General features: G+C 45.2%; 1 protein-coding gene across 1 annotated transcript; it reads left to right on the top strand.

Annotated features, from left to right (window-relative positions):
* Positions 1–3,303: 3,303 nt before the first annotated feature.
* FAM174B (family with sequence similarity 174 member B) lies at positions 3,304–22,852 on the top strand. Its single transcript, XM_054077891.1, has 3 exons — positions 3,304–3,636; positions 12,163–12,294; positions 18,991–22,852. The coding sequence occupies exons 1-3, from the start codon at positions 3,365–3,367 to the stop codon at positions 18,992–18,994; spliced, it is 408 nt and encodes a 135-aa protein (XP_053933866.1). The 5' UTR covers positions 3,304–3,364; the 3' UTR covers positions 18,995–22,852.
* Positions 22,853–24,192: the final 1,340 nt, after the last annotated feature.

Below are 24,192 nucleotides of genomic sequence, written 5' to 3'. Positions count from 1 at the left end.
AGGTATGAATTATGGGACCTCCCCACTCCGCAGGTTCTGTTTCCAAAACCACTCAAGCCTCTATCCCCCACATGTCTAGATATTGCTGATCAGAAACTAACTGAACGTAAGGAATTCAATAAAAATCATTAAAAGCACCCAAATCATCAACCTCCATCACAGAGAGGTTGATTAAACCTAATTATGATCAGACCTCAGTTACCAAGGACAGAAGAGGGCATAAATAAGATCCTTAGAAGGTGGGGGACAGAGCAAGGGTACAAATGGAATTAATTACACTTTACACATGGATAATGCCTCGCTTTTCTTCTTTCTGCTGTGCAGATTCTTACCCAAGCACCAAAAATCCCAACAGCATCAGCCGACTTCTTAGTGGGATCACAAACAAGCCAGAAGGATTCTGAGCTTTATCGTTTCTAGACTGTTTGGAATATGTTTGACACCACAGAGACTGGTACAATTGCACCTCGTCAAACAGAGGAACTCTGTAGTGACAATAAATATTAATTCCCTCTGCTAGCTTTCAGCCTAAATCTTAGTAGACTGAAATATCTGCCACAGGAACATAAAAAAAAAGCCAAAGTAGCAATAAAAGTCAAACAAAAGTGCCAGATCCAGCATCTACCACTGCCTAGTTAATGCTAGTCAAGTAACAGATGTTTCAGGCTGTGCATTTCAGAGGAAATTACAGTGATAGGCTCACACAATACAGCAAATCCTGTTGCAAATTTGCAGAATATTTTTTCGGGAATAAGTCTGTCTCTATTAAAAAAATGGATGTGATACAAAATGACTCAGCTTAAAAAGCCTGTAGCACCCCTTTGCTAGTCCATCACCACAGCAGCAATGCTGAGATCAAAAGACAGTCACAGGAAAATTACAGGTCCAGCAATGTCCATTTCTCATGCTCAAGAAAGATTTTGTGCTGCCCACTCATCCTGCATCACCCTCAGCAAAGCCGGCAGTGCTTGACTCTGAGCAAGTTTCATAGGAGTCTCTGTCATTCACCTCTCCTTGCCCAAGGAACACCAAAGGAATAGATGTAAGGATAAGCATGGGGCATCATCTGGTGTTTACCCATCATGCCTATCTAACAGCTGAGCACTTAAGTTAGAACCTCGAGTGGATTCACACTCAGGATTCCCATATCGTGACTGTGAGTATTAGTTTCTGATGGTGAACAGTGTCTTTGACTAGGTATGTGCCCAGCGCATGGCACTGCGGAGCTCTGATTTCACAAAGAAAAGTAAAGGTGAATTGTAGATGAGGATTGCGACCCTAAGTGCTGTGACCAGCTGGAGGTGGTTCTCGCTTTGGAAGACCCTACACCTCTTGCTTCATCAAGAAGTGTGACCAGCAGGTTGAGTAAGGCAATTCTGCCCTTCTGCTCTTGAGACACCTCACCTGGAGTACTGCATATAGTTCTGGAGCCCTCAGCACAGAAAGGATCTGTTAGTGTCAGTCCAGAGAAGTGCCATGAAGATGATCAGAGGGCAGGAGCATCTCCCATATGAGGACAGGCTGAGAGAGCTGGAGAGAGAAGAGAAGGCTCCAGGGAAACCTTACAGCAGCCTTCCAGGACTTAGAGGGCCTATAAGAAAACTGGGGGGGGGCTCTTTATCAGGGAGTGCAGAGACAGGATGAGGGAGAATGGTTCTAAGCTGAAAGAGGGGAGATTTAGATTAAGTATGAGGAAGATACTTTTACTGTGAGGGTGGTGAGGCACTGGGACATGTTGCCCAGAGGAGTCGTCAATGCCCCATCCCTGGAGGTGTTCAAGGTCAGGTTGCATTGAGGCAACCTGATCCAGCGGGAAGTGTCCCTGCCCATGGCAGCAGGGTTGGAACTGGATGATCTTTAAGGTCCCTTCCATCCCAAAGCATCCTGTGATTTTTTGATTCCATCCTATGGAGAAGCACTGCACTGCAAAAGGAATGGCAGGTTACGACCGAGTGAAACCTGATAGAGGCCAAGCAGCAGCTGGCAAACATCTCCGAACAGGCAGGATCAGTGTTTACAAATAACAAATCATGTAAGCAGGGCTCACAACAATGTTTGGGCAAGAGTCTGCATCACCAATCTGACCTCCGGTTTCCAGTTGGAATTTGTTTTTTTTTAAAAAAAAATAAACCGGGGCCCCATATTGGAAACTACACAAAAAGCAAGCGATGAAATAAAGCTGGAACAATGACCAATTCAGGCAGTCTTGGGGGCCTTCTGCACATCGTCCACATCAAAATTTCCTCATCCCAATGACCTCCCCGCAAAAACACAGGATGCTTTTATTGCCGAGTGGGTGGCATTTGATACAGCATCCTAATTGGCTGGGAAAGTTGATAAACCATGCATTATTTCACTGCCACCTTTCCTACAGGACACTGCCAGCAGGAATACATCTCTGTAATAATGTTCACCATTTAGTCACACGTTCCTCTAGATGATACCTGCCATGCCCACCCTGGAGTACAAGTTTAATAGGAAGGAAAACAGCTCTCCCCTTTCCTCTCTCCCCACTCCCCCCTCCCATCATCTCTCCCCTCTCCCATCCTCTCTCTCCTCCCCATTCCCTCTCCCTGCTCCCCTCTCCCCATCTCCACTCCCATCCTCTTTCCTTTCTCCCTGCTTCCCTCTCCCATCTTCTCTCCCCAGCCCTCCTCCCGTCATCACTCCCATCCTCTTCCCTCTCCCCATCCTCTGTCCCCTCTCCCCATCCCTTCTCTCCAACCCCTCTCCTGTCTCCTCATCCCTTCTCCCCCTTCCTGCTCCCTTTTCCCCATCCCCACTCTTATCCTCTTTCCTCTCTCCCTGCTCCTTTGTCCCATCTTTTCTCCCCTCTCCCATCCCCATATTCTCTCCCTGCTCCTTTCCCCATCCCCTCTCCCCATGTCCATCCTCTCTTCCATCTCCATCCTTTCTCCCCATCCCCTTTCCTGTCGTTTCCCCATCCCTCTCCCCTCTGTCCCGCTCCCCTCACCCCCCCACGCAGCCCCTCTCTCCTCTCCTCTCCTCTCCTCTCCTCTCCTCTCCTCTCCTCTCCTCTCCTCTCCTCTCCTCTCCTCTCCTCTCCTCTCCTCTCCTCTCCTCTCCTCTCCTCTCCTCTCCTCTCCTCTCCTCTCCTCTCCTCTCCTCTCCTCTCCTCTCCTCTCCTCTCCTCTCCTCTCCTCTCCTCTCCTCTCCTCTCCTCTCCTCTCCTCTCCTCTCCTCTCCTCTCCTCTCCTCTCCTCTCCTCTCCTCTCCTCTCCTCTCCTCTCCCCGCTGCCCCCTCCCCTCCCCGCCGCCCCTCCCCGGGCCCCTCTCCCCGCCCCTGGGGCGGTGCCTGCCGGGCCGGCTCGGCGCTGGGTGCCCGGTGCGGGCGCGGGGCAGGATGCGCTCTGCGGCGCCGCTGCTGCTGCTCTCGGCCTGGGTGCTGCTGCCCCTGCTGCTGCCCGCGCCACCCGGGGCCCGCGGCAGCCAGGAGCCCGCGGCGGGGCTGAACGGCAGCCGCCTGCCCGCCGAGCCGCCCGGCAACCGCAGCGGGGCGCGGCTCCGCCCCGTGCCCGCGCTGCTGCGCGACCTCTCCGCGCTCAAGGCCGCCGTCATCGGGGCCTGCGCGCTCACCGCCGCGCTCATCGCCTGCCTCCTGCTCCGCGTCTTCAGGTACGCGGCGCCCCCGACCACACCATCCCAGTCCCTTCCCCGACCCCTTTCCCATCGCCTTCCCCATCCCCTATCCCGTCCCCATCCCTTATGCCATCCCCCTTCCCCATCCCCTATCCCGTCCCCATCCCTTATCCCATCCCCTATCCTGTCCCCGTCCCTTATCCCATCCCCTATTCCATCCCCCATCCCCTATCCCATCCCCTATCCCATCCCCTATCCCATCCCCTATCCCATCCCCTATCCCATCCCCTATCCCATCCCCTATCCCATATCCCATCCCCTATCCCATTCCCTATCCCATCGCCTATTCCCATCCCCTATCCCATCCCCTATCCCCTATCTCATCCCCTATCCCTATCCCTTCTGCTCGCCCCAGTGGGGGGGTTGTTCAGCCCCACCAGCTCCAAACACTTTCCCATCTCCTCTCTCTCCTGTTTGAAGTCTGGCCAAAATCCCTGATGAAATTCCTGGGGAGTCGCAGGGCACCGCTGGTCTCACGTAGCCGCATCTTCCTCAGTGTCCATGCTTTGAACCCTGTATTCAGGTTTGGACCCCTCAGTACAAGAATCATGGAATGACCTGAGTTGGAAGGAACCCACAAGGATCATCGAGCCCAACTGCTGTCCCTGCAAGAAGGGCATTGAGGGGCTGGAGCGTGTCCAGAGAAAGGGAACAGAGCTGGGGAAGGGGCTGGAGCACAAGTGTTATGAGGAGCAGTTGAGAGCACTGAGGTTGTTCATCCTGGAGAAGAGGAGGCTGAGGGGATCACCCTCTACAGGAGCAGCAGGGGGATTGGAGTTGCTCCAAGAAAATGAGGCTGAGGGGAAACCTTATCGCTCTCAACAACTGCTCGAAAGGAGGTTGTGGTGAGGCAGGTGTTGGTCCCTTCTTCCAGGTAACAAGTGATAGGATAAGGGGAAATGGCCTCACGTTGCACCAGGGCAGGTTTAGACTGGATATTAGGAAATATTACTTCACCAAAAAGGTTGTCAAGTGTTGGAACAGGCTGCCAAGGGAAGTGGTTGAGTCCCATCCATGGAGATGTTTAAAAGATGGGTAGATGTGGTGCTTAGGGAGATGGTTTAGTGGTGACCTTGGCGATGTTAGGTTAATGGTTGGACCAAATGATCCTAAATGTGTTTTCCAACCTAAACTGTTCTGTGATTCTGCAGAAAAATGGGGCAGGAGTTGGGTTTTGAGTGGCTTTTTTCAGGTGTGGGGCCGTGGCAATGGTTGGGGACTGGAGCGGGCACAAGCTGCAACATGGGAAGCTCCATCTGAACATATGGAAATACACGGGGTTTTTTTGCTGTAAGGGTGATGGATTGCTGGAGTAGGTGGCTCAGGGAGGTTATGGGATCTCCATTTGTGGAGATACTCGAAGCCCAGCTAGATAGCCAGCTCCAGGTGGCCCTGCTTGGGGTTGAGAGGCCCCACCGAGCCTCAGCTGTGTGTGGTCGTGTGCACCCATGGGATGGTGCAGATGCCATTGCTGCAGTAACTCATGCCGAGTGCAGAAGACAAATCATTTTTTTCCTTTTAGTTAAGCGTAAGCAGATAGTCTTGAGGAGGTTCAGTGTAACCAAAAGTAGATACTGTTTTAGACCACAGCCCTGCTTTGACTGGAACTGTTCTCAGTGCCGTATAACCAAACACCTTGATGTTTCGGTCAGGTAGATTGCTGGTGGATGCAACCTGCTGCTCCCAGCACAGAAGGGAAGAAAAAGTTGCTTATAGAGCTGGGAGAAGTGCCAGTGAGCAGCAGGAAGCTGGGCAGAGGTTTGTGGCTGCTGGATGCTTTTATCTCATCCGTTTAGCGTGGCATAACTGGCACGGGCCAGTTCATTCACTGCCCTTCGTGCTGCTGAAGTGGGTTAGTGCTGGTGCAGGCAGCTCTTGAAACTCACATAGCATTTCCCGCTGCGAGGGATGGGACCAAATTAAACTCAATCCCTTTACAAAGCCAGTCTTCATCTTGGCTTATTGCTGGAGCAGAAGAAAAGCCAATATCAAAGCTCTATTTGGTATTGTTACTGTTAATGGTTACTTATCTCAGGGTATTGGTGAGAGTCCCCAGGGTGCTCTGGAGCTGCCTCTGTCTTGTGCAGTCTATAAATAAAAAGTTGTTGTCTGTTTGAGCTAAGCTTTGCCAGGAAGGTTGCAAACTTTCATTAGTTAGCAGTCATCTGGCTTCTGGTTCCAGGAAAGAGCCTGGAAAGTGGAGCAGCAGGTTCTTGGCGTCGGGAGGAGGTGTGCGCTGAGTCTCAGGTAACAAGAGGAGTTCAACGAGTGCAGTTGGTGATTTCTTCCTTATTCTGTCTTCAGGCAGCTCCTTTGTATTTACACAGTGTATGCAGCTGAATGCTTTGCTTCTCCTGCTTCTGAATTAATTCCGTGTGGGAAGGGCAGTGTTCACAATGGTGGTATTATAAACTGTGGTCATAAAGACCGAAATAATAAGAACTGATATTTTCTAAAGAAATTGACATTTAGCTAAATTCTTCTTACCTCCTGCAGCAGCTGGCAAAAGGCAATGCAAATAAATTTGCTCATTAAACTGAGCTGGTTTGGAGAACCCAGTAAAATATTAAAGAGATTTTTTTTTAATCAATATAACCACTTTGCAGCTGTTGTAAAGTTGTCATGGACAAACACAGCAAAACTGATAGTAGGTATATGAGCTAGAAATAAGGGAGTCTATAACTAAGTCCAGAACACAAAGCTTAAGTTTTTGCTCCTAGTTCTCTGTGATCTTGGAGAGTTTATTTCCTCTGCCCCAATTTCTTTTGGGTTATAAAGCGAGACTTTGTGTCAAGGAGACCTGGCTAAGGCTGAACATTTCTCACCAAAGTAAGCAAACTGATAGCCTTTAAAGACCTTTTCCTATACAATAATCAGGTCCAGGTTAAAGTCACCTTGGGAATGATGGATTAATTCTTCCGTGCCAAATTTGTCGTTATGCAACTGGTCAGAGTTAATACAGCATTAGATAAGTACAAAAACCAAATCCCTCTGAGGTCTCTCCTGTATCTGTAACAGAACCTGCAAAGGAAATGGAACATGAAGCTTTCCACTTCTGAGAAAGTTTCTTTCTTTATCTGACAGAGCACTTGTTTGTAAACAGTTGCAAATGAGACAAGAATAACAACAGGTATGCTTGTACAGTGTCACACTTGTACCTGACAGCGTAGATTGGGGGAGATTCTGTTGCTGAAGAGATAAGGGATTTACCCTCAATAAATGTAAAGCTGTTCTCCATCAGAGCAGAGCTTTGTTCGTACTTAGTAAAAAACATTGTGATTTTTTTTTGGAAGTGTCATGGATTCCTATTAAAGAGATTTTGCTGAAATCCAGTCTTTGATTAAACTTTCACTGTGAAATTGTGCTGGGTTGCTTGAAGTAAATTATCCTTTTAGATACGGGTTGTAGAGATGAAATGAACTCGTGAGTGGCCTAATATTCTTGTCACAGGCATTGGATATATTTTTTTATACATCTCATTTGTATGCATTTTTATGTATGTATTATTTTTCCTTTTTCGGTTCAAGCAGGGATAGATAAGTTTCTCCAGCTTTCTGGTTCTGTTTTTAAGGCAACACTCAGAGATTCCTCTTCATTCCTTTTAGGAATGTTATGTTCTGATCCATCTGATGGTCCTGTGGTATCAGTATGTGGTATCACCCATAGTGCTTAAATTTCTTTTCTCTCTGTGGCTACTAGGGACCAGGAAATCCAGTCTCTGAGACTCTGGTACTTGTCTGCATGTGGCAAGGCCTAATTTGCTATAATATATATATATATTTTGCAAGCTCGGTTCTGGGCTTGCTTTCTTTCCTATACACTTGGGCACTGCATGCTCTCAAACCAAAACTATTTCCACAACAGACCAAATTTCATGTTGTTCTCAATCAAATAGCTGGGTAGTTTGCATTACCAAGAAATGCAGGGTCTTGCAACAGCTTATGAATGATTCATGAGGCTAAATTCACTCTTTGATCTGTTTCTGCCCCCATATTCTGCCTTATTTCTCTCTCCAGCTCAGGTCATTTAATTCCAATACAATTCTTAGGATCAGCTCCCAGGAAACATCATTTTTCAGATGTGGCCATCTGTGTTTGTGGACTGTATGCCTTCTAGGGAAACTGGATAAGTTACTTCTGCTCCAGTGGGCCAGCTGAAAGCAACCCAAAGCTTTAGTTGCAGAAAACTGTGCTGTAAGTGTTTGCTGCAAGTCTTGACCTGTCCTTCAGTGAACAGAACTCAGGCTGGAAAAGGCTGCTACTCATTTGAGAGAGAAGCTACTCGCTTATTTTGTAAGTCATTGCTTTGTTATCTTGCTTGTTACTCAGTTTTGAGCCCCTTAAATACCTTTTTGAGCTTAGTTTTCCAATATTTGCAAAACCGGTATAAATTACTGAGACTGAGGAGAAAGGTTCAAGCATATGATCACAGGATACAAGACCCATTGTTCTATGAGCTGCGCAATTGCTCCGGGACATCCAAGACTTAACTCCAGAAACTTTGACTGTTTGAAAATTAATTGTGTTGTAACCAGTTAGAGTACTCCAGCGAAGATAAGGAACACGAAAGAAAAACTCATCATTAAAATGACTTTAAACTGAGAAGGAAAAAAACCCAACAGAACAACAGACCCCAAAATATGATTTAACTTTGTTACATACAGCACCATCCAGAGAGCAGAGATACCCAAACAGATCAACAAGTCATGAAATATTGCTGATCTAATTATTCAGCTGGTAGTAAGCCTGGAGGTTGCCCAGGTTAATATTTCCATGATGTTTTTTGTAAACTGCATGGGGAGCCAATTAACAGCAAATAAACTGGTCCCAATTCCATTCATGATATAACATTGCTGTAGTTCTAGAAGAAAGGTTGTAGCTGGCTTGATCAAACTTCCAATAAGCACTCTGCTAAGAAGGGATAGGGTGTTTTGGGTTTGTTTCCAGGGGATAATTCCCCTCCTTCTGCATCTCTTGGCACGAAGTTTTAGTGTTGGATTAGAAGTGTAAAGACCTCTCTCTCTGGGTCAAGACAAGCATTATCTTTGAGTATCAGAGTTGTTGACTAAAATAGATTAGAGGCATAAATAATATAATGAACTAGTGAGTTGTCTCGAGCATTTACTCAGCCGCATGATGTCTTGGAAGGGAGAATGAAGTGCTGCATGTGACTGGTGCTTGATCAAAATAGCCCCTGGTCAAAATACAGAGTCACAAAGTCAGCGTTCTGTTCCAGCCCGTCTCAGTATGTTGTCCCTCCCTGCACTGTGCCGCAGAGTAGAGGGAATACATCTAATTTCTGATGGACCAGACGCTGGCGTGGTGCACGGTGCTGCAGGCATTCAAGCCCAAGGGCAGTGCCAGTGCCACCACTGTGGCCGAACAGCTCAGGAGGAACTGGAAACTGGCTCCCATGTTCTGTACATGATTCTTCATCTTCTCACAGTTGAGCACTGTGCTCGCTACACCTGCCTTCTGTTAACACCAGTGAGCTGGTTTTGGTGGGAGCAGTGCTGGGTCTAAAGCCAAAGGTTATCATCCCTGGCTGTGGTTAACTTTTTGTTTTCCTTCTCATGATGATTCAGTGCAAGACCTGTAGCGTCCGCTGCTAATTACTGGAGGTGGCTGAAATCAGACTGCAGAAGCAATGCGGGCTTTTTTTTAAGTGAAAGACAGTTTCTCTGCTGAAATACCTAGTACTGCTTCTACCTTGGCTAAACCACTTGGGGAGTATTTCAGCTTTTTGTTGTGGAAGGGGCAGAGTTTGATCACAGCTTCCAGCAGTGTACTGCTTGTTTGCTTTAAAAAAGCCCTCACGAAAAGAATGTGCCTGGAAAGATGATCCTCTCTTTAGCCGTGAGGGCTAATGTGTCCTGATCCTATCCAGGAGGTGTGCAAAGTTCATGAAGCATTTGTATTCTGTAGTTCCTGCCCTGGGCTACTCCGCTGACTCTGCTGTCTGTCTGCAAACAAAAGATGCTGCATGGTCCCACCCGCCGGATAAAGTGCTTTTCCTTTTGCGTTGTCGTCACTGATGATTACAGGGATTCCACTGAGGTTCGGCAGTTCTAATGTGCAGCCTTTTCCTGACAGGCAGGCTTGTTTTGTGTGTATATAGGGACACTCCCAAGGCTTGCTTTTAAAGTTAGCTTGGGTAATTCTTCTAGTATTTATGAAGCCTAGGAGAGTCGTTCAAATAAGCAAGTGTGAGAAAATGGACCACTGAAAAGTGCAGATTAATGAGAAATTAGCTAAGTAATCTGGTGTAGGATTAATTGAGGGAGAGGAGGCAAGGAAAGACCCTTTCACCTTGCCAGTGGCAAACAACTGACTGTAGTGGTTTATGTAAAAAACAGCAGCACGCCAAGCTTCCTTTCTTTTCTAAATGAGTACTGTGGTTAAGTGAGGGTTGTGGAGGATTAATAGATGGCTGTACAGTGAATTCTATTCCAGATCCTCTTTAAAGTGTAGCCCAAATAGGCTAATTAGTGGCTGGAGGCTAAAGGGTTCCAGTTTTCCATTTCTAAGAATACCCATTCTGCAGTAATTGCTTCAAACACTCCGGTATTAACTGTTGTAAGATGAACTCCGTAGAATAAGTTAAATTTTCTAATGGAGGGAATAAGGAAGGATGTGTCTCAATAAAGTGGTCCTGGTATGCAGGTGAGGTCTTAAATGAGAGAACCTACGGACCCGCCCTGCGGACTGTATGTGTAAGCACAGCCTTCTGTTTTGCCTTGGTTTGTTCTGACAGGTAGACACAGGTTAGTTTTGGTCTATGTTTAGGCTTCACAATGTGAGTAAATACTTCTTGTAAAAGTAATGCATTGCTTGTAAGATGAGACCTCCCTGCGTCATTTTGCTGCTAGGTCTTGGCTGAGAAGTAGAATAATATAAAGAAGTGTTTTCAAAAGAATTTTCAAGTGTTTGGGTTAAGAGTACTACTGTATTGGATATAAAATTGCTTGTTTCAACAGCAGCGGTAATAGAACAAACCACCCTGTGCTCTACGTGACACAGCAGCACAGATTTCTATAAAGATTAGATGACAAGAGATGACTTTCTTCTTGTTTATTGTGCAACCTTAGCCTTCAGAGCAGGGAGGAAAGGCAGACTGCTCCACCCCAAGCGCTGGGACCTGTTTGTTCAGCCTTAGACTACTGCCCAAAAGCAGTGCTAGGCAGAGGCACTGAGACTTCCACATAGGACCTGTTCACCAATTTAAATTTCCTTTAAGCCTGGAAGGGATGGTTGCGGTGGAGATGCGAATGCAGGGCTTGAGTTTCCGTCTCTCTGTAATGCTCACAGCCTGGTTTTTGCTGCTGTGTAACTCTTTAATAGGCTTCTGTTCTTGATGTAAAAATGGCAGTGTTGAATCTGGCACATCTTGCATGACAAGCCAGGGCAAGATCTTGACAGTGAAAGTGTATTCATGATGTGATGTCGGCTTGAAGTTGTAGCTATGATTACCAAAAATTAGGGGCTTCTTGCTTGTGCCTGCACCCATTCCCTTCTCATACATGGCAGTCGCCGGTTTTGTTTTATAAAGGGGAAAAATTCTGCTCTTTGTTAATCAGAGCCACCCACTTTTCTCCCCAAAGGCTAGCTGTACACACCAGCACCTTCTTTAATATATAATCACGAAACTGGATTAATGCATGAGCTATGTGACCCTTCTAATATGCATGAAAGGAGTAGGTGAAGTAAAAAGGACCCGTGCAATTCAAGTTAGAGGCAGAGAATTAACTGAAACGCCAGGCACTAATTGTGTATTAATTGGAAGTAAATTGCTAGAAAATAGATGTCTCAAAACTATGGCACACACGAGTGTGTGAGCATCTCTATCTCAAAAAGGAAGTAAGGCTGGTGTCTATAGGAGGAAAGGTGGTAGGTACAGTTAGCTTCAAATAGTAATTGATTATTTTTCATAGCATTTACATGGCGTAGAGCAGGAAACTTCTCAGAAAAGGCTCAAGGCTCTTCTTTTGGGTGTCCTGAGCTTGACCTGATAGGGAAAACAAGAGCAGGTTGTTTGTACCCAAACATCACCACCTCTTTGCCCCTTATAAACTCCTGCCTAGAATATTCCCTTGTCCCAGCAGGGCTTAGCTTGGACTTTCTCGTCTAAACATATTCACTAGACTGTTGGCTGCTTCTGCTGATTAAGCCCACGTCTAATTTATTGAGGGTGGCAGCAGGACGACGCGGTGGGCTGCTGGGCTCGTGTGCCTGCCCTGGGCACCGGAAGATCTCTGGCTTGTCAGCATTCAAATGGCTGATGTTGATCTGGATTGAGGTTGATGAGAAACTGCTCTACACTGGTGGGCACAAATGGTGGCCTTGGAAAAGCAGCAAGAAGGAATGCAGGCTGGCTCCACAGCCTTTGTGTCTAGGGAGGTCTGAATCAAAAAGGGCAGTGATTTGGTGTTGGTGGGAACAGCTTCGGTGTCTTCAAGGAATACTTTACAAAAATGATGCTTCCCTCCCTACTTCTGTGTTTCAGGTCTGGAAAGAGGATTAAGAAGACCAGGAAGTACGACATAATCACCACACCAGCCGAGCGGGTAGAAATGGCTCCTCTGAACGAAGAAGACGATGAGGATGAAGACTCAACAGTGTTTGATGTGAAATACAGGTACTGCTGTGTGCCCATCGGTTAGACTTGTTCACTGAGCTCTTATTAGTGAAGATGTCTCTTTTTCTTCTCTGCTGGGCCAGCTTGGCAGAGATGAGGCAGTGTCAGTCTCCCTTTCACTTTGACCAGGCGTTATCGCTCTCCTTTTCAGCCTCTCTGCCCGTTCGCAGCACACATTGCTCTCTACTTTCCTGCTCGTGTAATAACCACACTTCCACCCTTAGACTGTCTGCCCTCCTTTTAACTCTGCAGAGCAGTACAATGGGATATGTGCGCTCCACATAGCTAATGAGGTTTAACAGACTAAACTTCCCCTCTTGGGCAGCTGTTGGCGGTTGTTCCTGTGTGCGCTCGGTGTCTACACACACACTGGATGGAGGGCGGTGCGTTAAGAGCTGCTTTCCCAGGCATCGCAATGACCCTTGGGGGGAAATGATGGGAAATCTCCACCAACCTCTGGGTTTGTACCAGAGTGCTCTCATGTTGTCCTGTGACAACAGAGGACTGCGGTCCCTTGCTGATGTTACTAGCAGTTATCCCTTAGCAACAAACTGTAATTAAATGTGCCTGCCTTCGTGAGATAGAAGTGATGTGACAACCCAAAACTTTTGGTGCCTCTTCTGGGCTGGAAATTTATAGCAACCACTCAGCACATAAAGATGCTGCACATTGATTTATGGCATCAGGGTATCAGCATCTCTTATTTTTACTTGCATCAAGCCATCCGCAGCATTGAAAGTCCATTCCTATCCAAATAAGGCCTACTCTAAAATCTGTCTCACTTTGGCTGAAATAAACTCTCCTAATTATAAAAACACAAATCTTGACAACTTGTAAGTGGAGATTTACTCATGTTGCACATCCCCTAACTTTGGAAGAGGGGAACAACACGTTTACTCTTAAGTATGTGCGTACTAGCATCTTAAAACACATGCCACCACATACTCTGCTGGTTGTTCTCAAAATAACTGCGTTATTTCTCTACAAAAGCCAGACGATAGTTAGAAGCCATGAAACAGTAAAGGGTGTGAGTTGGGCCTTTATGTATTAATAACTAGTTCTTGAATTAAAAGACTCCGATCAGTCCTTGCCATTCTCTGTAGCTGCCTTGCATTTGTTTTAATAATTTCAGGTTTGTGCAGTTTAAACTTTGGGACTGAGCTTTGTTAAACCCAGAGTGCAGAGATCTGCCTCCCCATGGCCTAATTTAACAGCCCACATCTCCTGCCCCTCTTTCTCTTAACTGAGTACTTCCTCTGTGAACTTCTGGTGGCAGGATCAAAGGGGTTTTCCAAAGAGTGAGAGCAGAAGATTCTCAGTCATGGCAGTGCTTCAGGTTAAGATGTCTAATAATAAAATGCTAGATGAACAAAGAATGGAGCTTGCTGGAAACCATCTGACTCATGAGAGCTGTGGTCTGATGTTGCTTCCTTGGAGCACATGCTGTGTTGATGCTTTAGCAGAAATTGTTCAGTCTTCATGGGTTCCTCCACAGTACAAATGGCTCTTCACACCTTGTGTGATGCTCTGTTCAGAGACTGGGGGGGGGTTTGGGTCTCAGCCAACCAGTCCTTTTTTCATCTGTTTCCTCCTCTCTGCCACAGTGCAACAGCTATTAAATTCCACACTTTCTGAAGTCCTTGCTGTTTCAGACATAAGTTTTAGCTCAAACAGAGCTACCTCAGTTTAGTGGGGGAGATTATCTTACAGGCAACCCCTGAGCAGTACTGATTTTTAAGAAAGTTTCTTTGAGGATACGTTTGCTGTAAAAGGTATCAAACCTTTCGATTCCTTTGCACAGCATGGAGACTACATCCCCAAACAGTTCCTATCTGCTGTCACCACTAAAGACACTTTGCAAATGTGGATTGCTGAGTTTGACTATTGATACCCACCTTAAACCAGTCAAGAGATTCTTTATAGGTGTTTGTGTTTGGATGGGAAGAGAGGCTAGAACTGCAGAAAGGGCGTCTTGGACATGGTTGCAGTAAGTCAGTGATCTAACTTCTACCAGATCTTCTGTTGGGATTCCATTCCCAGCACCTCTCCCTGCCCCAACCTGGCGTTCAGGAAATAGTTGCCTTGTGCCATCTAAGGCTTCCTTTGTTTGTTGCAGTTGGGTGCAGATTCCAGGAAGATGGGATAAGGAAAGGTAACTTTATCCCTTTCTGTTGTTAATGGGACATATAAATAACTTCAAGTAGCTACATAACCAGAGGGATAGGTTTGGTTTGGATATTCAGCAAGTGCTAGTTTTAAAAGAGTCTTCGTTAATTGCTAAGTCAGGAAAACTACTTCCCCTCCTCCTTATCTCAAGAAGAAAAATAAATTGTCCAGATGCATCAGGTGAAGCTGCAGAGGCATCACTACTGCTGATGCATAAGGAATAGGATGATACTGCTGTTTCAGCTTGTTAGCCAACTAAAGCAACACATCGTGGGTTGGAGCAACCTGGAAGCAGTTGTGATGGCGACAGAGAAATGACAAGTGTCTCCTGACAAGTACCCACAGGCTAGACTGTTCTGCATGCACTTTTTAATCTATTTATTTCTTAATTCAAATGAAGGCGCAGCTTTACCAGCAGTCAGTATCAGTTGTGGTGTCTGTTTGCGTTGTTCAAGCAGTCTCCTAGCAGCAAGGCTTACTTGGCTTATGGCACGTTAGTCTTCTGGCTTATCTGTGCTACTAAGTCTTGACAAGGGGATTTTGACCAGGTGCTGCCTTGGTGACTGTATCGTTACTTGGATTGCTTTCAGAGAGGCTAACCCTACCCCATGCTGGAGCATGATCCACTGGTGTAGCGCCATGGCTGATGAGTCATTATCCCAATTTCCTTAATTCTTTATTTCTTTGCAACATGCTGGTAGTGAAAGATAGGCATAGGCTGGGCCATCCATTGTTCAATGTTGTAACACTGTGCTGCTGCTTCTACATCAGAAACCAACTTTCTATAGATGTTTAAACCTAGAATTTTCAGTCTCCCTGGGTCCTGAATATCACATGAAATTAGCTGGAATCTTTTGTCGTGTTCATTCTTTATTTAAAGGCTGTGAAACTATGAGGGAAATGCTCCATTCTCTATAAAGTCATGATTTGCAATGGCGTTTGCTCTCTACTTTTCCACTAGAAAGGGACCAAAAGTAATTTTAAAATACAGGCTTCTGATAAAACATGGAAATGGAGTGGAAAGGGAACGAGTTTTCCAAAGAGCAGCACATTAGGGACACATTGGCTGTGATGGACTACAAGCTTTATTCAATTCAAGTGTTACTTATGTGTACTGTAAGACATTCCTTTGCTTTCACATCTCTGGGGTTAACACCATCACAGCAGTAGGGGAAAGTCTGAAGGGCTGGCCTGCTACGTTAGGTACTTCCTGTGCATAATGCTAAGTACATTACCCCAATATTAACCTACTCTGACTGTTTTGGGTTTGTAGCATACATCTTTGCTAAGGATGATGTGTGTAGGCTCCAGGCTGATTTGTTTGAGGTCCCCTCCCATCACTGAAAGATCTGTACTAGCACTTGCATCTGTGTTTTGGGGCGTAATTGAGATTCTGTGCTGTTTCCCCCACATAATGCAAACAGCATTCTAATTAAAAGGCAGTTGGTGTCTAGCAGCAGCAGGGGAAAAACGACATATACCTCTCCAATTGTTCTCATGCATTTAATTTTCTTTCCTTTAATGCTTTGTCCTTGCGTGTATTTGTTTCTAGTCTTACATGAGGCATCAAAAAACAGCAGACAGTGGAAATTGGACTGGTGGATGAAGGTTGTTACTTTCCTGTCTTACATTTTTTTTTTTTCAGGTGGCTTTAAGCTTTTGGGCTCCTGGTAGATCCCACCCGTGACTTCCCTTGGGCTGTGGAGCAATGAGAAATAACCCCCTTCCTCCCGTAAAGCAGGCTAATGAGACTACTTCAAAATCTTAACCAAACACAGTTCTTTCTGTGGATGCAAAAGCCACCCACTGCCTGCCTCTGACAAACGCAGGCGTGCCGGTGCTGGATTAGATACCCCCTTTTGCGATCTCATTTCAGTAGCAGGGAAGCGGTTCTGTTAATGGCTTCTCTAATCCAGCACGTACAATTTCTGTGTGACAAGAGGCTGAAAGTGTAAATCAAAGATTGTCACAGAGCAAAGATGCCAAATCACTTAGACATTAACGCCTCATTGAAAATCTTCATGAAAACCATCTTTTTAATATGGTTTTCTGTCTGTATTTGCTCTGGTGTTGAAAGAGGCATTTGGATAAGAAGGTCAGGAATTGTTCTGCAATTCTTATAGAGCCACACAAAGAAAGCGAACTGAACATGGAAAAGGTGTTTGTTTCTTGGTCATCAGTTCAATCTGTGCTGCTGGAGGCTGAGAAGTATCCCTGTCCAATTGATTTTTGGACCGTATGAACTATATTGGTCATAATTTTCCAGATGTCAGATGGTTTTTCATGTTTTATGAGGGGATTACACTTGCTGCATATCTTGGAAAGTGAGTAAGTGGAAAGCTAAATCTCGTCCTCCAAGTGTGTTCATCTCATCCCACCAATTGATCTTGATTTTAAAATTTCCCTCTCCCCTTTTTGCTCCTTTGACACTTGTTTTCAAGAAAGCAGGGGAAAGTTGCACGGGTTTCATGATCTTCTACTTGATGGGGCTGAGCCATTGATTCTTCAGACAGTTAACGCTCTGTGATACTTGAGAAGAGAGGAGTGAAGTAAGTAGGTTATAGGCAAATGTCCCTAACAAACTGGTGTTAGTGTCCATCCCCCATCACAGAGCACTCTGCTCGTTTTGTGTAATAAGACAAAAGAAAATAAAACAGCTGCAAAAAAGAATCAGCTTCTGAAAAGGTAAATAAAATTGTTAGCTTATTAAAGCTTATTAACTCTAGCGTAGCTCATCAGGGGATTTCTTGTCAGCTTCAATAGAAAACTGAAAACAAGTACTGAATAAATTCTGTGGTGCCTTGCACATGAAAGGCTTTGAAAGCACTTCAGTAATCTGGGATATCAGCAGTGTCTCCTCTCCCTGCTGACTTGCAGCTGTTGGAGGCACCGCGTTCTGCTCTTGCTATGCCTGCTGAGCCCAGCTGGATGAATTTCACAACTGTCCCTGCAGAGCATTCCGTGTCCGGGTTGATACGTGCTGCATGAGAGCCCAGAGTTGGGGAAGAGCTTGGAATTTAAATGCCAAAGCAGGAATTATCCCAGCCCCAAAGTCAGGCTCCAAAATAAGTACCGAAAGAAAGTTTTTCTTGGGGTGGACTGAAGCCTGCATTCTTCCTGTTGGCTAAGTGAAATTCCTCAGTTTGTTTTCCACATGGATTGTCTTTTCCCCCTCAAACAGCAGGAGCACCAGCAAAATGCAGAAGCATTTTAGGAATGCGTCTTCCAAAGTGGTCTGGAAAGCAGAAAGACTTACGTGTAAGGAGTGGTGACAGGCAGAGCGAAGAGGACAGGAACATCTATTTAACCATCATGCCACTAGAAGGCTTTTGAGAGCTTGCAGTATATTTTAGAGGAAAGATGCGCCACATCTAAAGGCTGGATTCTGGATTCATCCCTTTTTCAGGCGCTGATAGCATTGAACTGTATGGAAACAGCTTCATCACAGTTGCAGGGCTCAGTCTTAGGTGTGCTGGAGTCTCTAAAATATGAGAATTAGGCTATCGGTGTCTTCTCTTTGAATACATCCTTTCCAGATCCTCACTCTGTGTGTGGTTCTGAATGGAGCATGGTATTGTCTGCTTGTTACAGCAAGGTGTTGACTCTCGAGGGAGCAGCTGTAATGGATTTTTTGCCAGCAAAAGCCGCAGGCCATTCTGGATGATGCTAGGTGAATTGCACTGGCGTTTGTAGCAGCTTAATTCATTTTTTTTTTCCAGCAGGCAGCAGTGACAAGTTGTGTATAAATGGAGGGGTATCATTTATACTCATCTGAAGGGGGTGCAAATCACTAACACAGTCAGCTACTTACTATAAATAAAACAAATCACCGAAGCTTTGGTGCTGCTGTTAAGGACTTCCCATGGGTTTACAGCAGGGAAGCAAAGTGATGGTCAAAAAGCATTTTTTTTGTTTGGCTTTTGAAGGCCAGGTTCTTTCTTCACTGCTGTTCTGCTGTTCAGTCGATTATACACTGGTGATGGGGGTCTACTGGAGGACTCCCACCTCCTTGATGGAGTGTAACAAGTTCCTATTAAGACTATTTTTTTGAACCCTGAAGCAGTTAAAGCAGTAGAGTGTTAGGAGGCGAATCCATAGCAAGGAGAACAGTCCACGTGTGTTGGGTAATAGGGGGCTGCACTGGTGTTAAAAAAAAAGAAAGCTATGAGGTCCAAGGTGCTGTTTCATGTGCAGTGAAATAGCAGCCGCCCCTGTGCCCACTGCCATCTCTCTTCTGCACAGTGGCCAGTCACAGGATCCTTCAGCGTCTGGGTTTTGTCTGCTATAACTCTTTTTTTACTTTGCTTGGTCTAACTTCTCCTGGCATGGTGTTAACATCACATCGGGGTCCAGTGTCACCATGGAAATAACTGCTAGAGGGAACTGATGGCAATCACAGTGATCAGTGCTGCCTTCCCCTTTCTTTGTCTCTTTCTGGTTTTTATTCCACTTTGCATGTGGGTTCTCATCTCTGTCTGTGAACTGTTTAATTACAAATCTACAACTGTACTAATTCTTTCTGCTTTCCAGGTAAAGCATCTCCATGGAGTGTTGTTGTCCTGCAAGATGTCATTCTGCTGTCGAGGGACCTGCTGAAGCCATAACTGTGAAGGGGGAGGCTTTCTTCTCTGCAGTGTTAGAACCAAACCAGGCCTCACCTCCTCGAGGTGCTGTTCCTACAGCAGGCTGCGGATCTTCTGACCAAAACGTCACCATTTGGTTCCCTGGTTTCCATACTGCTATGTTGGAATGACCAGAGTTCCTCTTTGCAAACTCGTCTCTCTCTTGCTTTTGAAGGGCTGTGGTGTCACTAAAGCATGATAAGAAGCAACCCTGTGTACTGACTTGCAGCTCATTGTGGTTTAAATCAGTTTTGCAGAAGGAAGAAGAAAAGGAAAGGAAGATAGAAATAAGCTGCCCCAAGGACTTATTTTCCAAAATTCTAATTCAATACTTCAGTCACTGTTAAACTTTGGTCATTGTTAAACGGATGAAGTGTTTAAAAAAATCAAGTAGTGTATTTTTCTGGGCCTTACGGAAGTGATTTATGACTTCAGGTGGGAAATATGTAAGCTATGCTGAAATGCCACAGTGTATGTTTAGAATTTTGAGTGGGGTGGGGAGAGGTTGACTTGTGGAAAATTTTGACTGGCTACTGATTTTTATTTTAAAACAACAGTTGCACTAAGCTTTCGTGATGACATTGTCATTGTCCCAAGGAGCTCTGATCAGCCCAACTTCAGTATCTGAAACCATGGGGAAACAGGAAGAACCAGGCATGCCCTAAACTACAACAATCTTGAATTAAAGAAGATATATTTTTGTAATTTTCTGTCCTTCCACAGGGAGTAAACCAGTGTTTTGTACTGTCCTGTGCTGACTGTAACTTGTCTACAATTCATCATTTGCTTTTCCTAAGCAAAATAAGTCCTCATGGAATGATTAGATTGCAGAAAGAACACTTCTTATTTTTCATGGAAGCTTCATGTAAGTGATCTTAATCCGTATTAAACTGGAAGTTTTCCCTTGCCACCTGCTTGGCAAATCCCATTTAACTTAAGGATGTATTTTCAACCATCATGCCCTTCTGTGCATTTTGCTGCAGAGGTCAGGGCTGTGGGATAACACTTGGAGAATTAGATTGCTGCATCTGGATGGATTTGGTTTAGGAGACCGCAACCATGTAGGCTTTCCAGGCCCTCATTAGAAAGGGCAAACTTAACTAGTAACTAGTTTAGTTTCTTTAGTTTGTGGTTTTCCTTTAAAGTAACCACAGATGCAGTTCAGGCTTCTCTTGGACATGTTCATTTTCTGTTTACTGCACCCTGTAACACCTTTTATTTTGGATTTTTAAGCTGGCTGGAACCTCACTTTTCTTGGGGAATGCATTTTACAGTTATTTTAGCATTGTCCCACTGTTTGCTTGACTCTCTGCTGCCCTCCTGCAATTACAACCCCTCAAGGAGACTGCAGAGTGTCTGGCAAAGCACCATCCTTGCAGCAAGCTGCCAGTTTTGAGGGTTTTTTTTTTTGGAAGGCCATTTGAGATTTGAGGCTTGCTGAAAAACACTGAACTGCTTTGTCATGATACCACGACCTACACCAGTTCTGCGCCGTTCCCTTGGGCCCTGCAGTCAGTAAAATGAGGTGAAGGGGAATTTTTTTTTTCCTTTCCAGCAGCCTTGAGCTTTTATCAAAGGAGCTCGCGTAACACAGCTTGCTTTCCCTAGCTGTGACTCAGCAAAGGCTTTGCAAACAGCCCACTTAGCCCGGATGGAAAAATCCCACAGCAGACTGTTGTGTTAACATTAGTCATCAAGGCAATGTAAAAGTGCTATGTTACTTTCATTCATGGAATGAGTTTGAGTCATTCCATATTACTGTTACTAAGCAATATTTAACACATCACCCTGCGAGGGGTGAGCAGGCTATGTTCTGGCTGGTAGGAATCACAGGGACCACGAGGGTGAACGATGCTGTGGGTTGAGGTAAGATCTGGGGCTTTTTCCCTGCCTGGGTAAAACAGGTCTCAGACTTAGGCTGGATGATTCCGAAGGAAATGGTGTGTTTCTTCAGGACTAAAGTACTTTGCAGACTAGGAATTGAAGTTCTTCCGTAGCCAGAGTCCTTTTGAAATCAGAGAAGTGGTGATGCTGAGAGGAGAGAAAGAGGTTAAAAGCTTCTGTTTGCGTTTGCAGAAGGAGGTGATGGGATGAGGTGGCTGCTGTGTCTAAGCAGACACCATGGCAACGTGTTCATGTCCACTCTTCCACCAAACTCATTAAGCGAAGCATCAGGCACTCTGGAAGAGCAGTAGCGAGGGAATGAAACTTCCTCTTTGCACAAAATAAAGGAGAGACCAAATTACGTAGGAGAAAGATGAGAGGTAAAGGTGCATAAAGGACACTCCTTTCCAAGGGTGAGTCAATTCATAAAAGCAGGAGTTTATCCACCAACTTCAGGTCACTTGCTGAGATAGGCTGGCAAAGGCCATCCGCTTTCCTTGCTTATGGCTAAAAGATCCCACTGTTTTCATGATGTGGCTGAATATCAGTGGTAAACAGGGACCAGTTATTTAAGATGTTGAAGATGGAGGTGCCCAACTGCCACCGGGATGCTCTTGCTCCTTGGGGAGATCCCAAACTGTGTGCCATAAGCTAAAAAGTGTTTGTAGGGAAGCAGCAGCTGCTTGGTGGAAATACGAGGCCAACCTCACCAGTTGCTCATGGTTGTGAAAATAATCCAAATGCTTTGTTTGATACTCGATTGCTATTGCAAATGTGAGGCAATGTTTACCTCTACAAAAGTTGCTGTATGTGATTTAAAGTGTCTGGTTAAATATTCTATAGCTATATTTAGTTAAGATTTTAAGAGCACTTGACGTGACTCATCTAATAGTATATATGAATATTTTTTTAATGGTAGGAATTAGTTTAAAATGTAGTTTTAATAATTTGAACTGTTTGGGTCAGGTAGTTCTGGGAGTTCATTGGAGAAGAAATAGCCATTAACCACTACATGAATGTTTTACCTTAATGTTCTGTGTATCTAACATTGCAGATTTAATCTGATTATGACTGTAATGTGTCTTGGTATCTGCTGCTATTTTGTGTTGCATAGTCAAACATGCTTTGTTCAAGAGCATTTTGAAAGGCATATTTTTTTTTTTGTTACAGAGAATGAAAAGAGCAGTGTTGCTACAGATGTCTGCCTGTAGCTCAGTCACTGCTTGCAAAATCTACCAACTCATAGCAAAGGCTACTAAAGCAAATTAGAGGCTTTCCTGTTTGTGCATGCTGTGCTGTGGAGGAAAAACCCTGCAGAGAATTGCAGCTTCTTTACTCCAACCACAGCCCTGTCACCAGGGATCACATTAAAGCAGCCAGAAGCTGGCGTGCCACGCTTGCCTGCAGAATTAACTCAAAGTGCACAGGTAGCTTTGTATTTAGTGTTTTGGTTTGGTTTTCTTCCCCCCAGAAGATGCGGAGATGACTGCAAACCCTTGTTTAACACACCTAACTTGTGCTATCTCAATGCTTGTCCTAAGCCCAAACTGACTTGTAGAATTCAAACACACAAGCACTAATGCGCTTGAATATTTTGTTCTCTCTAATTTACTGTTCATGCTATAATCTCTGCAGAGAGTGGCAGGCTATGGTTTTCATTAAGGGTTTTTTCTTCTGTTAGAAGAGTTTCTGCTGCTGCAGGTTTTGTGTGAGGATTTATCAGGACCATGAGTTTTGTTTTGTGCAATTGCTTGAGCATTGTTTAAAAATGTTTAAGAGAATTTGTCATTGTGACAAAAGCTTCTTTTTAAGAAAAAAATGGTAAGAAATGGACTTCTCATGTTTCAGTAGAAACTGCCATCATTAAACATGTTCTTGAAATCCTGCTTTGAGTGGTGTGTTATGTTTAGGGAATGAATGGGAAAGGGGTTGTTGCCTGTTGAGAGGTTCAGTGAATTTGCGAGCCTTGCGTGATCCCTCTTTGGAGGGCTGCAAGTCCCTGCAGTGCAAATTCCTTTGTCCTGTGATCTTGAGTGAGAGCATGACAAGGGGAAAAATGTTTTTAGCACTATGGAAGGAGAAATGTGTTAAGTCACAAAAATCCCCACTGATAAGCTAGACTTGTATCTGGTTTTGAAAGGCAAAAACCTCTGCAACAGCTAAGATTATCTAGTACCTTCAGCTGAAGCCTTGTTCGGTGCCCTGGAGCCCACTAACTCCCAGCCCAGCTGAGCTAACCAAGCCATGTCCCTTCCCTGCGGTTGCTGGGCCACACCACAAACATTAAGCAGCCTTCCTTCCACTTCAGCCCTGCTTGGCCGTGTTCCCTGTCTCTGAGGTAGCTTTGCCTTGTGGCTTTGAGGGCAGGGTGAGACGCTGAAGTGCTAGAGATAAGGCACAGAGCAATCTGACGCTTGGTGGTTGTTGTGCCCATTTTAGCAGTACACTGAAGACTGTTTCCCTGTTGCACTATTTTCACACGAGGTGCAGACAGTCCTAGACCCTGGAGCAGCTACACCACAGACTGATCCAGTACTCCATGGATGAATCAGCTTTGCCCCTCTGCCGTGTACCACATGATTGCTCCTGCCTTGACATCTTCATCACTTCAGCAATTCAGTGCTGCCAGTGTTTTACATTATGTCCTGACAGTAAAGTTCAAGAATTCAAAATACTTAGCAAAATGCTACCAGGCCTCAGCCCTGAGCCAGCTGTTGTGCAGCAAAGCTTGTGTGGGAAGCTCACGACCTGTCAGAGTGAGCACCAACCTAACCCTGAGGTGTGGCTAACAAGGACAGGCTCCTCTTAGCATAGGCTATAAGAGGTGAAGATGCCATGTAGTGGACGGGCAGTCTCTGGGTATACTTGCTTTTCTCATGAGGTCTCATGTGGAAGATGAGCAAATGACCAAAACCCTGATGTAGGTTAGCTAAGGAGGAGCTGAAGAGCTAGAGTTTGATAAAGGGGTTGCAGCTGGGGTTTCTGGGCAGAAAGGCCAAGGCTCAGTTTAGTCCTTTCTGAATTTTGACATGGGAGAAGCCTGAAGGTCCAACTAAGTCCTTGTACAACAAAGATTTTATCAGACAAGCCTTCAGATAGATTTTTAAATGGAACCTGTTAAAGGGTTATTTCTCCAATATTTAGAAGCCTTCTGCTTGGTCCACAGTATGACACTACTTCCCCTCTCCTGTGAGTGGCCATTGCCACCTTTGTACAAGATACTGAT

The sequence above is a fragment of the Cuculus canorus genome, chromosome 12 (assembly GCF_017976375.1).
Source record: "Cuculus canorus isolate bCucCan1 chromosome 12, bCucCan1.pri, whole genome shotgun sequence".
Classification (NCBI taxonomy): Eukaryota; Metazoa; Chordata; class Aves; order Cuculiformes; family Cuculidae; genus Cuculus; species Cuculus canorus.
This window is presented reverse-complemented; position numbering and strand designations above follow the sequence as displayed.